This window comes from Populus euphratica, unplaced genomic scaffold (genome assembly GCF_000495115.2).
Source record: "Populus euphratica unplaced genomic scaffold, PopEup_1.0 scaffold2594.1, whole genome shotgun sequence".
In the NCBI taxonomy this organism is placed as follows: Eukaryota; Viridiplantae; Streptophyta; class Magnoliopsida; order Malpighiales; family Salicaceae; genus Populus; species Populus euphratica.
Window position 1 is genome coordinate 1 of NW_011502437.1, and position 14,722 is coordinate 14,722.

At 32.3% G+C, this 14,722-nt stretch overlaps 1 protein-coding gene across 1 annotated transcript; it reads right to left on the minus strand.

Moving 5' to 3' along the window:
- Positions 1-7,453: 7,453 nt before the first annotated feature.
- LOC105119179 (protein cfxQ homolog) lies at positions 7,454-11,009 on the minus strand. The gene is made up of 7 exons (XM_011017297.1): positions 10,703-11,009; positions 10,242-10,352; positions 10,000-10,098; positions 9,771-9,881; positions 9,375-9,678; positions 8,411-8,550; positions 7,454-8,315 (listed from the first exon to the last, which is right to left on the minus strand). The coding sequence occupies exons 1-7, from the start codon at positions 10,856-10,858 to the stop codon at positions 7,785-7,787; spliced, it is 1,452 nt and encodes a 483-aa protein (XP_011015599.1). The 5' UTR covers positions 10,859-11,009; the 3' UTR covers positions 7,454-7,784.
- Positions 11,010-14,722: the final 3,713 nt, after the last annotated feature.

A 14,722-nucleotide genomic window follows, 5' to 3' on the forward strand; every position in this document is an offset into this window, starting at 1 on the left:
TTATTATTATTGTTGTTGTATTATTGTTATTTATAATTTGTACAATTAACCTCCCTGTGGTTCGACCCCGGTCTTGCTGGGTTATTTATTACTTCGACACTCCTGCACTTGGGAGAAGACATCAATCTTTTAGTCGTGTCAGTACACATGTGCGTGCAGACTTAATTTTAAAACAATTCTTCAGTTTTGTTCAGACTCAATTTGAGTTTCACATAAAAGCTTTTCGAAGTGATAATGGTGGGGAATTTACCTCACTACGTTCTTTTTTTCAAGATCATGGGGTCGTTTTTCAACATTCTTGCGTTTATACGCCTCAAATAAATGGGGTTGTGGAACATAAACATCGTCACATTTTACAGGTGGCTCGCACTTTAAAATTTCAAGCCCAACTCCCTAATCGTTTTTGGGGGAAGTGTGCTCTTACCGTCGTCCACATCATCAATCGGTTTCCCTCCCCAGTTCGTTCTTTAAAAACTCCTTTTGAACTTCTCTACTCAAAACAACCTTCTATTTCTTATTTCCGTGTTTTTGATTGTTTAGCGTATGCTACTAATATCCGTGTTTCCCACAAATTTGATCATCATTCCATTTCTTCGATTTTTATTGGCTATCCCGTTGGACAAAAAGCCTATAAATTATTTGATTTGTCGATTATGAAACTTATTTTCCTTATGCATCTATCAAACCCATTTCTCCTTCACCAACGGTGCCTAGCCCAATTCCTCTTTTGGCATGTGATATCCCTTGGCCAAATTCTATTTCTCCAACACCAAATGCTTCTTTGTCAAACATTATTATGCCTCCTACTTTACCACCTTGCTTACCTGCATCTCCTTCCTCTCCTTTACCAAAAACACCACACACGTCCCCTTCCCCTCCTTCATCGCCACCACCTCCTTCCTCTAAACTTCCTTTGCTGTCATCTTCTTTGCTTACTCCATCATCCGAACCCTCATCAATTCCACCTTCCCAATCGCCTACCCCTGTTCCCAATCCTATTCCCCTTTGTCGCTCTAATCGCCAAACCAGTCCGCTGGTCAAGCTCTAGGATTTTACCTATAACAATGTTTACTCCAAGTTGCTGGGTCCAACTAAAGGTATTCATCATCCTTTAGCTAAATATCTCTCATATCACAGATATATGCCTCAATATAAATATTTTGTTGCTCAACTTGGTATAATAACAGAGCCTAAGTCTTATTCAGAGGTTGTTGTTAATCCTGAGTGGCAGAAGGCCATGAACTCCAAGTTGCAGGCTCTCTAGGCCAATGGCACCTGGACTCTTACTTCGCTTCCTGCTGGTAACACTCCTATTGGTTACAAATGGGTGTATAAAGTCAAGCTCCGATTAGATGGTTCTGTTGAGAGGTACAAAGCACGACTGGTCGTCAATGGCTTCACTCAACTAGAGGGCATCAATTATCAGGATACATTTTCTTCTACTGCCAAGATTATTTCAGTTCGTTGCTTGCTTGCTTTAGCCGCAGCTCATGGGTGGTTTTTGCACCAAATGGATGTTAACAACGCCTTTTTTCATGGCGATCTGGCTGAGAAAATTTATATGTCTCTGCCACTTGGGCATCAGCGACAAGGGGAGAACAATCTGGTATATCGCTTACATAAGTCACTGTACGGTTTGAAACAGGCATCTTGCCAATGGTTCGCTAAGTTCTCAGAGGCTATTTGTTCTGCTGGTTTCGTTCAATCTCGAGCCGATTACTCTTTGTTCACCAAAACACAAGGCAAGCTCTTTACTGCTCTTTTAATATATACATATGACATTCTAATTATTGGAAATGATCCTGCTAGCATTGTTGCCACTAAGAAATTCCTACATAGTCGTTTTAACCTTAAAGACTTGGGTAATCTGAAATACTTTCTTGGTATTAAAGTTTCTGCTTCTAAGAAAGGGATTTTTATCTCCCAACAAAAATATGCATTAGAAATCATTAAGGATGTAGGTCTGTAAGGTGCAGCCCCAATTAATACTCCTATGGAACGAGGCTTGAAATTATCATAAAATAGTGATTTGCTCAAAGAACCGAGTAAGTATTGAAGATTGGTTGGTAGATTAATTTACTTGACTATTTCGAGGCCAAATATAACATATGCAGTACATGTTCTGAGTAGATTTATGCATCAACCCTGAAAACTTCATATGGAGGCAGCTCTTCGGGTTGTCCGATATTTGAAAGGTGCACCTGGCCAAGGCTTATTTTTCTCTTTGAATAGTGACTTCAAGTTAAGGGCTTATTGTGACTCAGATTGGGCAGGTTGTCCACTTACTAGGAGATCCACCACAGGTTATTACGTCTTTCTTGGACCATCATTAATATCCTGGAGGTTGAAGTGACAGAAAACAGTTTCTCTTTCTTCTGCCGAGGTAAAGTATCATGCAATGACAGGAGCATGCTGTGAGTTGACATGGCTACGCTATCTATTAAGAGACTTGGGACTACATGAATCAGCTTTGTTGTTTTGTGATAACAAGGCTGCCTTACACATTGCAGCTAATCCAGTTTTTCATGAGCAAACTAGACACATTGAAATAGATTGCCATTACATTAGAGATAAGATTCAAGATAGTTCAGTGATTACAAGATATGTGAGTTCTGCACACCAGCTGGCAGATATCTTAACCAAGCTTTAGGCAAGGATAATTTTGTTCGTATGATTCGCAAGTTGAGAGTATAGGATATTCACTCTCCAACTTGAGGGGAAGTGTTAGGAAATTAAATTGTAATATTCTCTTTATTTAGTAATAAATAATTAGTGTATCCAACATGAGGGGAAGTGTTAGGAAATTAAATTGTAATATTCTCTTTATTTAGTAATAAATAATTAGTGTATATTATTTTCCTATTGTAATGCCTATCTTGTAGTTTGACAAACTGTAATATAGCTTTTCATTCCTGACTTGTAGAAGTGATTTGCTGTACAAATACACGAAGTGATATCAATAATATTCATTCAAGCAAATTATATCTTTCCTTCATCTTTTCATAAGCAATTCTTGTCAACGAAAAAGCTACTCCCTTTGCTATATAGGGTCAGGTGGGCTTCAAATTTTGTTCGATCACCACTCTATAATCGGGCACCGGTAATAAAGCGAGCGAGCAATTTTTTTAATCCCTTCCTCTCACAGATTTCCTTTTGCATCACTGTTAGACCAGTGGCCAAAATATGTATAAAAACAATTGCATATAAATTGCAGCTAAACACTCATGAGATTCATAAACGCTTAGATGTAACATTTAAGGCGCATTGGATAGTATAGTTTGGTTCAATTTATGTTTTTATTTTAATAATATATTTGAAGATATCTGTTTAATTAATACATGTTACAGTTTTGGATGGATTAATTTAACTGAGAATCCATTATTTATTTATTAAAGAATTTACTTAATTCCTCTCAGAAACGTTGGACAATAATTCATAACTGGATCGGCATGGGTTAAAATGTCCTGAAGATGTTTTGCACAGATGTTTCGACATACCAAGGATGCACCAATATATAGCCTCGAGAAACGAAGAACGAAGATGAATCCAAAGAAAGAAAGTTGGGTATTTAGATGTCAGCTTATCAAAATCATTTCCATCCTTGTTCCTGTCAGATTGCTTTCCTTAATTAATGGTCATTACCTTCCATGAGAGCAGCATCAAAAAGAATATCTGACTAACTTCTTAGGCAGCCATGAGAGCAGCATCCAGAAGAACACTGATAATTCTTAGATCCCAAGGGAGGGAATGGAAACATGATACTCGTAAGAAACTGCTAGTGATCAAACCCCTTAAAACGAACAAGAATTATTTGAGCCTGGCCTGGACTTGATCAGAAAAATATGTACTCCCGAGAGAAGAAATGGAATACATGTCTGTGTACCTGTGTTTTTGGGTGGTCGTTGTTGTGCAGTAGAATCCTCCATTACCTGTAACTTCTTCAAATAGGAGGAAAGCGCCGACAGCCCTATCCATTTACATTATTATATAAGCTGAGCCACCCTGTCTCGCGCCGATTTAGCACCGCACCCTGCTGTGTCTTTTCGTTTCTTTTCTTTTCTTTTTTTAGCGTTGAGAAAATCCTGGTGTCTGTTCAATAATACAAAGCCTAATCTGTAAAACGTCTATTAGTAAATTCCAACTAAATTCCTCACTTTATTGATAAAAAAAATTAATAATTATTTCATTTTATTTTGAGTGGAAAGCCTAACAAAGTCAGTTAATTGCTTTGACCTAATAGATTGAGGTATCAAAAAAAAAAAAGAGAGTAAAAGATCAGTGGTTAAGTTGGATTTTGTTAAAAGCCCCTTTTTTTTTATCTTAATTACCATATTAGAAAATCATTTTAAATCTCCATTTCTATTTTACTATTGACACACCTCCCATTAACCCAAGACTGCTTTCATTTAAATATCATGTTTTTTTCTTAATAAAAAATCGAATAATGAGTTCATTTATAAAAAAATATAGAATAATTTATTTACTGAAAAAAATAAGAAATACATCAAGATTATATATAATTTTCATAAAAAGAATTAAACCATGACTTGTGATAGTTATCTTAATTTTTTTTCTTTATATTTATTAGAGTTATTTTCTAGCTAGAACGAAGAAAACATAGAGAAAACAAATCCGGTTATTAAATTTTGAAGGGAAGATCGTTATTTCAATACAGTATGTTGTGGCTGTAACAAAAAAATAAAAAATAAAGTATGTTGTGGGCATTTTAATTTTTTTTTAAATATAAAAAACATACAGATCTTATAAATTTTTATGGCATTAACACTAGACCAAGAAATACACTCTTTTTTTTTCCTATCAAGATAAATTTTTTTATTAACATATCTCTTGTTTATTTTAGCCAATATAATGTTTTAAATTAGAATCATTGTTTATTGTTTTTTTTTAAATCATGGTTGTTAAAATAAATTAAAAAAAAATATCAAAATAATATATCTATATTTTGTTGATTAAAAGTTGAAAAAATCTTAAATATGATAAAATTATGTTTGAAATTCATTTAAAATTTTTAATAATAAAAAACGGATTTCTATCTAATTCTATCATTACATTTAGATTATATATATAATAATTAAAAATAAACTATTAAAATTTAAATAAAAATTCATAATAGCATTTAAAACCATGTTAAAACTCAAGAATAAGTGAGTGTAGTAAAACTTTTTTGAGTTTCTAAAAAAACAAAAAAAAAAAGGACATCAAAGGGTAGGCCTAATGTCTAGCCCACTAATAGTAAAAGAGACGCACATGGGCCTTGAGACCTTACCAGCATATCTAATATTATTTTATTTTTTTTATTATGTGAATAAATAATATGTTGATTATCTTTTTATTATTATTATTATTATCAAATATAATAAATAACAAATTATTTTTTATGATGCTTGGGGTTAGGTCCACAGCCTAGCTCATTAGTAGTAAATCCAACATGTACAGGCTTGGAGGCCCTACTTCCATGTCTAATCCTACTTTATATTTTTATATTTTTTATTAATGGGTCAAAGAACTTTATTTAAAAAAAAAAAGATTGTGATAAATGATAAGTTATTTGTCTGATGCAAGGGTTAGATCCTACCTTGGTATTTTTTTTAATAAAAAAACATGATAGATAGCGAGGTGTCTGTCACAATAAAGAAAATATTTGCCATCCTTTACGCTTAAACCCATGATATGTTGCTTGTCCCATGCACTAACCAACTCAACTACTATGAAATTGTTATAACACAATTAAAAAATATATATATTAAGATAACCTAATTTATGTTCCAGAAACAAATAGAAACGCAGCCTCTTCGCCAAATCCCTATTGGCACATATGATTCGAAAAGCAGCAGCCCATATCAATTTATGTTGTTGAACTGTGAAGATGACAGTACTTCTCATTTTTTGAAGTCTACTTCTTGCTATTCTACATGATTTTCGAACTTAATCTTTTACTTTCTCCTCCAACTGTTCATATCTCAATTCACACACTCCTCAAATCAGACTTTTCATCACTAATCCCAGACTCCAAGAAGCTGTAACATTTTAAAAAAAAAAAATTAAAGGAGAAGGAAATTACATGCAATTGCAGCAGAGGAAAACATAGCCACTGGATCGTCGTCCAAGAGGAGAGAGCACAATGGCAATAACAGAAGCAACCAAAGATGAGAGAACAAGATGGCAGTGATGAGAGAGCGACATGGAAGGTAAGAGGGAGTGAAAAAACCCTAAACTTTATGCTTGGTATGAATATATATTTTTAAAATTTTAAGGTTATTTTTATAGTTCACATAAGGTTCAAACAGAGTTTCGAGCCGGGCAAAATCTATATTTTATTTAGATCTAACTTTTTGATTTTAAGCAATTCTTGAATTTGATCGAAACCTAAATAAAACAAAAATATATTCATTTAAAATCAGTTTAGATGGGTCTCAATAAAATTTGAATAAAATTCTCTACAGTTTCATTCATATAAGATAAACTTTCTCATTACGAGAGGAGTAAGCATACAACACACCCACATAGCAAATGGTGTCAATTTATTTTTATTTTTTTTAATGTTCTTCAAAAGTAAAAATTTAATGGATTGGGTTGGAGCCAAAATTTACTCCACCCATATTTCACTTGCAATATTAAATCTATATCTCAATTTATAGCGAGGTATAACTCAATTTATCAAATTTTAAATTTATTTTTTTAAAATTATTATTTTAAATTTCACAAACCACTAAAACTTATAATTTCTAATAAAAGTACCAAATAATTAAAAAATAAATGTAGCCTTCATATAAGATCAGATACACACACCATTTGTAATCAATCTTAAACAACACCAGAGAAATGAAAAAACCATATTCAAACAAAGTAGGATATGCTCTTTATCCGCAATGTGAATTGTAGAAACCAAATCAACCTGCACAGGCAAAATTGTATATGAACAAAAGCAAACAATAAATAATTTAGTAAGCTGACTAAAACATCAAACCCAATTGAAACAAGCCAAGATTGAGAAAGAAGTACCTGAAAAAAAGGGTAGAGAATGGACCAAGGGAATCTCTTTCTATAAACAACAGCAGCAGTCTGCGACTCAGCACTGCATCTATCAGAGCCTCTCTTGAACTTCATGAAATCCACAATAGAATTGTTTTCTAAGAACTGTTCTGCTGACCCATCTTGATTATTGGAAGAAAAAGCAAACACTTGTAAAGATGGTTGAAAAGAAAAGCAAAGAAAAGGTGAAATTTTGACTGGCTTTGAGTTGTTTTTAAACAATAGTATAGGCCTCAGAGAAGTGGATGTAGAAGATAAATGAGAGGTTGAAATTGAAGGAATTGAAGAGGTGGGCAGTGAGAGTATAATCGATAGGGAACTTGAGACCATAATTGCTTCTCTCCACACCCCACAATGGAGAGAGAGGGAGGGGGGCTGAAGGGAGAGGGAGAATAGGAAAGATGAAGGGAATCATAATAGAATTACCAATGCCAAAGGTTTTACAATTACAGAATACAAAGAAATTTGTAGGCAAGTTGAAAAAGATTAACTATATGAATGAATTAATAAGAGATTGAGGGAATACCTGTCATGAGGACATTTCCCTCTTTCATAAACTAAAACAACAACAAACAGGACATTCTTTCCTGATCATGGACAGGATATGCAGAATCTTTGACAAACTTAGACCCCAAGACAGTTGGAGGAACGAGGATATAAACATTAGAAAACAATGGAATCCTACCAGACTACCAAAAATATATTACTCGAACATTCTTTCCTTATCATGACTATAACAGTTGACAGCCAGCTTCCAAATCCTCTAAGGTGATGGTCTGCAGTTCGTCGGTATCGATACAGTTGAAATCAAGCCTGAGATCCAAAGTCTCTCTAGCATTAGCTAACATGACATTTACTAAACCTCCATTCATTTCCCTACGCTGCTTTTCAGTTGTTTCTCTCTTGATCAGGGCGGCAATGGCATCTCCACTGCATGAAGAATGTAATTTAAAACCATACAGAGAACTACCTTCATCCTGATTATTCATCTTGATGTGGCAAATATTTGCTAAATCTTCAGAAGAGAAGTCATTAAAATGGAAAAACTTCGTAACCCTTCTACAGAAACCCTCATTTGAAGATATCACACGCTTCATAGGTTCACTATAGCCAGCAAATATGACTACGACTTTTCCACTGTCCATAACAGACATAATTTCTTCTAAGGCTTCAATCCCATAGTCCTTCTCATCCTCTTTCTGTGATGGTATAAGCCGATATGCTTCATCCACAAAAAGAATTCCTCCCTCTGCTTCTGCAATCTGCAACAGGTGTTGTAAATTAGTTTGGCAAAAGAAAGCATTACATTATCTGCAAAGAAAGCTGACATTTGATTTCAGAAACCCCAGCAACAAACCTTTCTTCTAGTCTTGGGTCCAGTGTGACCAACAAATTCACCAACCAAATCTGTACGTTGTACTTCTGTTACCTTGTCAGTAGGTAGAACTCCTACCATATGCAGTAATCTTCCAAGTATTCGAGCTACCATGGTCTTACCTATAGAATATGATAATTATCATCTCACTTTATGACTTACTCAAAGATATACAGAAAAATTTGAGTTCAATCACAAGATAATTTAAAATCAATCAGTTGACTATTCTTGTACTTCTCTACCACTTTTCAGCAAAAATTGAGATCCGGACTCCTAAAGAGAAATATTAAGGGTTTAAACAAGCGAGCAACAGGCATACATATTGATAAACTGAAGAAATGAATGATAATCTTTTTTGTCACCCAAGAACATCATGTGCAGCTTAGTCTTTCCTTCTCACATCTAATAGAGGAAGCCAACTGGCAACATAACCTATAAGGCACAGGTAGCATTAACTGGGAAAACTTGCAAATGTTTGAGAAGAACAATCTCAGAAACAAAATGGGATCGATTGACTTCTCTGGAAAAAGAGATTTTGGTCTATAATTTAATGAAAACTGTGGTTCAGTAAATAGTGGAATACAAAGGGGGGCATTGAGCCAATTTTTTGGTAACAAGGCCTTATTAAATTTAGCTCAGAACTCCATTGTCTGTCTCCACAACACAAGAGTGCTAAGAGTTAATCCAAGCTAATGACACATGTTTGACAATACAAAAGAGATTGCAATCATTAAATCATTGTTAAATAGTAATGGGATTTGAGAATTCTGAAACACTTGCAAAAAGGAAGATCATAAGTTATTCACCAGAAGAGAAGGCAAAATAGCATAGTAAAACTAAAATATTAGATCAAGATTTTCTTTTTATGGATTTCAGGACTGAAGAATGATTTATGGAATATGATGAAATACCATTATGATACAGAAACAATCAAACATCCCAATACCTGTTCCAGGGCTACCCAAGAAAGCCATATGAGGCGGCCTTCTCAGACCAACTTTCATACAAAGGGCCCTGCGCCTCTCATCCAAAAGCATCCCCTTTGCCCATTTTCTCAATTGTACCTTGAGTTCATGCAACCCCACTACATTTGTTAAAGCATCTTCAAGTTCATCCATCGTAGCTTTTGTTTTAGAGCATGCTTCAAGTGCTTTTCTCTTTCTCTGCTCTTCAAGATGCCACTGCAATAGTTTACACAACTCCTCACTTCTTGGACCTGGTGAGAGATGATTCAAAGGAGTCATGTCTTCCTGCAAATTTAACGTTACACAAATTACCAGTGTTTTATAATAAAGAAAATTAATTTAAAATGGAAAAAATTGAGCACTGGCATCTACAATACATTATCCTCTGCACTGCAGTCAGCATTATACTCCAGCAATGTCTTAACAGTTGAGTGATCTTCCACTCTAATTGAGTACCAAACTGCAAGGTGTAACGGTGTCATTCCATTCTGCAAGAATAAGACAAGTAGGAAAAAAGCAGTTCATATTAGAAATTGTCTTCCAAAGTTCCCAGTTTTAATTTGAAATAAAACAAAAAATGGATAACATGGCGCCAAGAAAGCGGACATTCGCTTTGGCTTCAATAATAGCACAATGAGCAAGAAGCAACCGTGCAGCTTCGCTGCAACCATTCTTTGCTGCCATGTGTAATGGAGTTTCTCCATACTGCAAATTTCAGGATGATAACAACCAAAACGAAATCAGATGTGTTAATCAAGAGAAGCTTGCATAAATTTATAGAAAGATCTAAGCAATTTGTATATAATTTGACCAGGAAACTGACGCATAAGCATGTACTCTCCGCTTACCATATTCCTAGGCTCCAGTTCAACCTTCTCAGCTCCTTGCCAATCAAGAAGAAATTTAATTATCTCAGCCCTGTTGTAACCAGCAGAAACATGAAGTGGAGTCTGCGCCATCTGCAATTAAGCAAATCAAATTAAAATTTAAAGGAAAAAAAAATACAGCCAGATATAAAGATACGTGAACTTTTCTTCTTTCTATTACTCAGTCACAGATACCATAGTCAACCGTACAAGTGACAACAAATTCACCAGTTTCCATTCAACGGTGTCCATAACAGATCCACGAATATACGAGCAAAAATACACGAACCAACCCAGCAGATAAAATGAAGCAAGATCTTTCATTTTCACAATATACCCGTTAAAGAACACCATTTTCACGGAACCTAGAAAAACCCACCCGGTAACAAAACAGAATCATGAACATGATGAGAATTAAAGAAAGGAAACTAATGGGATCTTACAACAGGGTTTCTTTCATTGAGGAGATAAGGGTTTCCACTGAGTAACCTTTGGAACCCAAGAAGATCTCCTGATTGAGCACAGCTATGAATGGTGGCAGGCTTGGAAGTTCTCCACCCTTGACCCTGACGATTCCGCTGCATTGTTTCTGTGTTCATTTTATAACTTTCTTTTCCTTCCCTTTACTGGTGGCTTCGCTTCTATTTCCCACCAAACAAAAAGAGAGCGAAAGAATTTTGATTTCTTGGAATTTTCCCTTGAAGCGTCCATGGCGGTCAGTCTGTAGCATGGCAAGTCCGACTTTAGTGCACAAATCCCAACACTTCCGTCCAATTTTTCTTTTTCATCGGTATCACTTTTGGAAATACTAAATTATCTCATGTGTGGGTCTGTAAATCACGTGGAGATAAATGTACGAATGCCCAATTTGTTTTACGGTCGAAAAATATTTAAAAAAAATTAGTTTTTTTCCTCAAAATAATTTTTTAATATTTTTAAATTTTTTTAATGAATTAATATAAAAAATAAAAAATATATTTTTTTTAATTCATTTTCAAATAAAAAAAATTTTATACTACTATAATATTAAACAAATACATAAACATCAACTAAATATTAATAAATTTAATACTTATCCAAAAATATAAAATACAAGCTCCAACTCAAATTTAAATTTTAATGAAGAAAGTGTGTATTATGGCCAACTCATCTGCCCAAATATATATATATATATATATATAGTTGGTATTTATAATTAAATGTTTTTATATCTTTCTATAATGATAATCATAAAAATAATATTGAACACATTAAATTAGTGAATGACTCGGATGATAATATTTTTTTTCTTCTTGAATAGTGCATTATGATTATTATTAAATTAGGTGCGATAGTTTTTTCTTTATTTTACTTTTATTGGAAATGCATTATTTATAGATATATAAATGTCCCTGAATAAGAAATAATTACAAACACACACACACACACATATATATAAATATATATATATATATATTTCCTTAACATTTCTAATATTTTTACATTGACGAGAATCAATCAGCAGCACTGCATGAGTCATTATATGTGTGGAGTGAATCTATTATAACAACAAGAGCTAAGATGATCAAAAAGATATCTAATGAGTTAATTTATAAAATTTGAGTTGAGTAAGTTTTGAGAATTTCTTCTAAGATGATGTTAAGTATAAAAATAAATTCAAATGGGAATCAAACCTTGATCAATATGACCCAAGCATAAGGGTTATTTAATATATATTTATTTTCATAACTTTAAATCAAATTGTTGGATTATATTAAAAAATTGATAAAAGATTTTAAATTCCCTATTTTTTATAAAGTTAAAATTTCATTCCAATTAACATTATGAAGGCCTTTTGATAAGGCTTAGAGATTACTATTCAGGAATATATAGATTGAATCTCATTAAATATAAACATAAGTTTTATACTTTATTCTTATTAAGTTTTGAATTTAATTTAAGCCTAATAGCTATTAATGTTATTTTATTCTTATCCAGTCTTGAATTTAAGTTAATCATGCGAATTTAATTTTGACCCATTAGCTAATCAAGATTTATTTTAAGTCATATTGTATAAGTAGCTAAAATAACATTGAAAGACAAAACTTTTATCATCATTAAAAATCAAATATCATGGTTGCACTTCTTCTTTAGGTTCTTCGTTTAACTTCCAAAACTTATCAAAGATATCATCTTTGTGGCGTTTACTTTTTGTTATTGGTTCTACAAATCATTAAGTCACAGTTTTCTAATCTAATTTTAGCTTTCTTGGTTAAGCATTCCAATTCTTGATTATGGGTTCTGGTTTAGCCTTTTTAAGTTTGCATTAGTTTGGTATCAGAATTTGACTCTAAAATTAGGTTTGTTATCTTTGATCTATTGTTTTGTTCTTGCCTTTTTTTTTTTCAAGATCACACCATATAAGGTTATTTCATCATGTGCGCACATTTAAGATAGTTAGTGTAAAATTCATCTTATTCTTGAATTAGGTTTTCCTTACCTTTTCAATTTCTGATTTCTTTATGTTAAAAAAAATAAGAGAAAAATTTATCTATGAGATTATGATTTGCCAAAAAAAAAAAAAGAGAGAGTTTATCTACCAGATTATGATCTATTAAAAAAAAAAGAAGCAATACTATAAATCAAGATTCCATATTAAATTTAGGTTTGTTGATTTATTCATTTGAATTTTTTTAAATTTATTTCATATTGAGTTCATGTTTGTTGAATTATTTCTAAATTCCTTTTATATTTTTGTTTGTCTTTTTTATTTTGAATTGGTGGTTTGAACTTTATGATCTGATTTATTTTTATTGATTTTTGTTAGTTAAATCAAGAGTTGAAGAGAGGAGTTAAGAGTGATAAAAGACAAAAGGATGCCAAAACAACTTTGATAAAAGCCAAGTTAGGAGTGAAACATGAGTGGAGTGACATATCTTTTGAGTGTAAAAACACAAGGGAATGTGTGAGGTTTATTATAGATGTTTTATGATGTTATTCCCATACATGGGATCATATACTATTTGTCAAACCATAAACGTATGATAAAAATGTTATTTATATTGGGTTCAAGAATAGGTATTTTTTTTGTAAAAGATAATAAATTCATCACCCTTATATATTTGACCCTAAAACAAATAGATAAAAATCAATTGAAATTAAAAGGAGAGATTGAGGATTAAAGGAGTGCAAAGTAAAAAGATGGTCAAGAGAAGAAAAAATAAAAAGGTGATAAAGATGAGAGAAAAAAAAAAGAAAAAGGGCCATATGAGAAGGAAAAAAAGAAGTTGTTGAAAGAAAAATAAAGAATCAAGTGAGTTTTTACGCAAAAAAGGTTATGTTAAAAGTGTCTTTTATATTAACCAGTCAATGTTTGTAATCTTATATAAAAGGCATGCTTTAATACTAATGATCTTGATTAATTTCTTTATAGTGTTGCTGTTTTTTTTGTTGTAGAAATATGAAAAATGCATACCATGATGATGTTCCTAGTGGTTTACCATCATTTAAGGGAATAAAGCATCAAATTAATCCCATGTATGGAGCTATAATTCCTAATTGACTAGCCTATAAAAATAATTCAAAGAAGAAAAAAAGGTTTAAAGGCAAGTTAAAAAACTAATAGATAAGGGATACATGAGAAGAACATGAATTCATATGCAATATTAGTGCTTCTTCTATCAAAGAAGGATAGGTTTTCAAGGATATGTATAGATTGTTGAGTTGTCAACTACATTATAATAAAATATAGATATCCAATTCATAGGCTAAATGATATATTGATGAATTATAGGGGTTTATGTATCTTTATGAAAATTATTTTGAAAAGTGATTATTATCAAATTAGAATGAAAGAAGATCATGAATGAAAAAAAATAATAATATTAAACATGTGTTATATGAATGGTTGGTTATGTTGTTTGGTTTCACTAATGCATCAAACACATTTATGAGATTAATGAATCATGTATTGTGTGAATTTATAGGTAGGTTATGGTAGTCTATTTTGATTATTTATTGGTTTATAGTAAAAGCTTAGATAGGAATGTTGACCATTTATGTTATGTGATTGATATTTTAAAAAATAAAAAATTATATATTAATGTAAAAAGGTGTACTTTTTACATGGAAAAAATGTTTTTCTTGGTTACATTGTTAATGCAAAATGTATAGAGATAAATGAGACAAAAGGTAAAGACTATCAAATAATGATCAATGCCTAAATCATTCACCAAGGTTAAAACTTTTTATAATTTGGCTAGTCTTTATAAGCAATTTGTTAAGGATTTCAATACATTAGTTGTTCCACTCATTGAGGTTGTTAAGAAAAATGTTAAGTTTAAATAGGATAGTGAACAAGAGTATGTATTAATTTGATTAAAGAAACGCTATATATCTAATTAGTACTTAAAAGTGCATTTTTATCATGGTTTTATATCATCATTTTGCACTTGAAGTATCAATAACTTCTTAACTAAAGCATG

What these genes read in the sequence shown, in the direction of transcription:
- LOC105119179 (XM_011017297.1), bottom strand. Translation starts at nt 10,858, where the DNA reads ATGAACACAGAAACAATGCAGCGGAATCGTCAGGGTCAAGGGTGGAGA. An exon ending in ACTGCAGTGCAGAGGATAAT is followed by an intron (nt 9,679 to 9,770) that starts GTATTGTAGATG and finishes TTAAATTTGCAG; the next exon opens with GAAGACATGACTCCTTTGAA. An exon ending in GACCCAAGACTAGAAGAAAG is followed by an intron (nt 8,316 to 8,410) that starts GTTTGTTGCTGG and finishes CACCTGTTGCAG; the next exon opens with ATTGCAGAAGCAGAGGGAGG.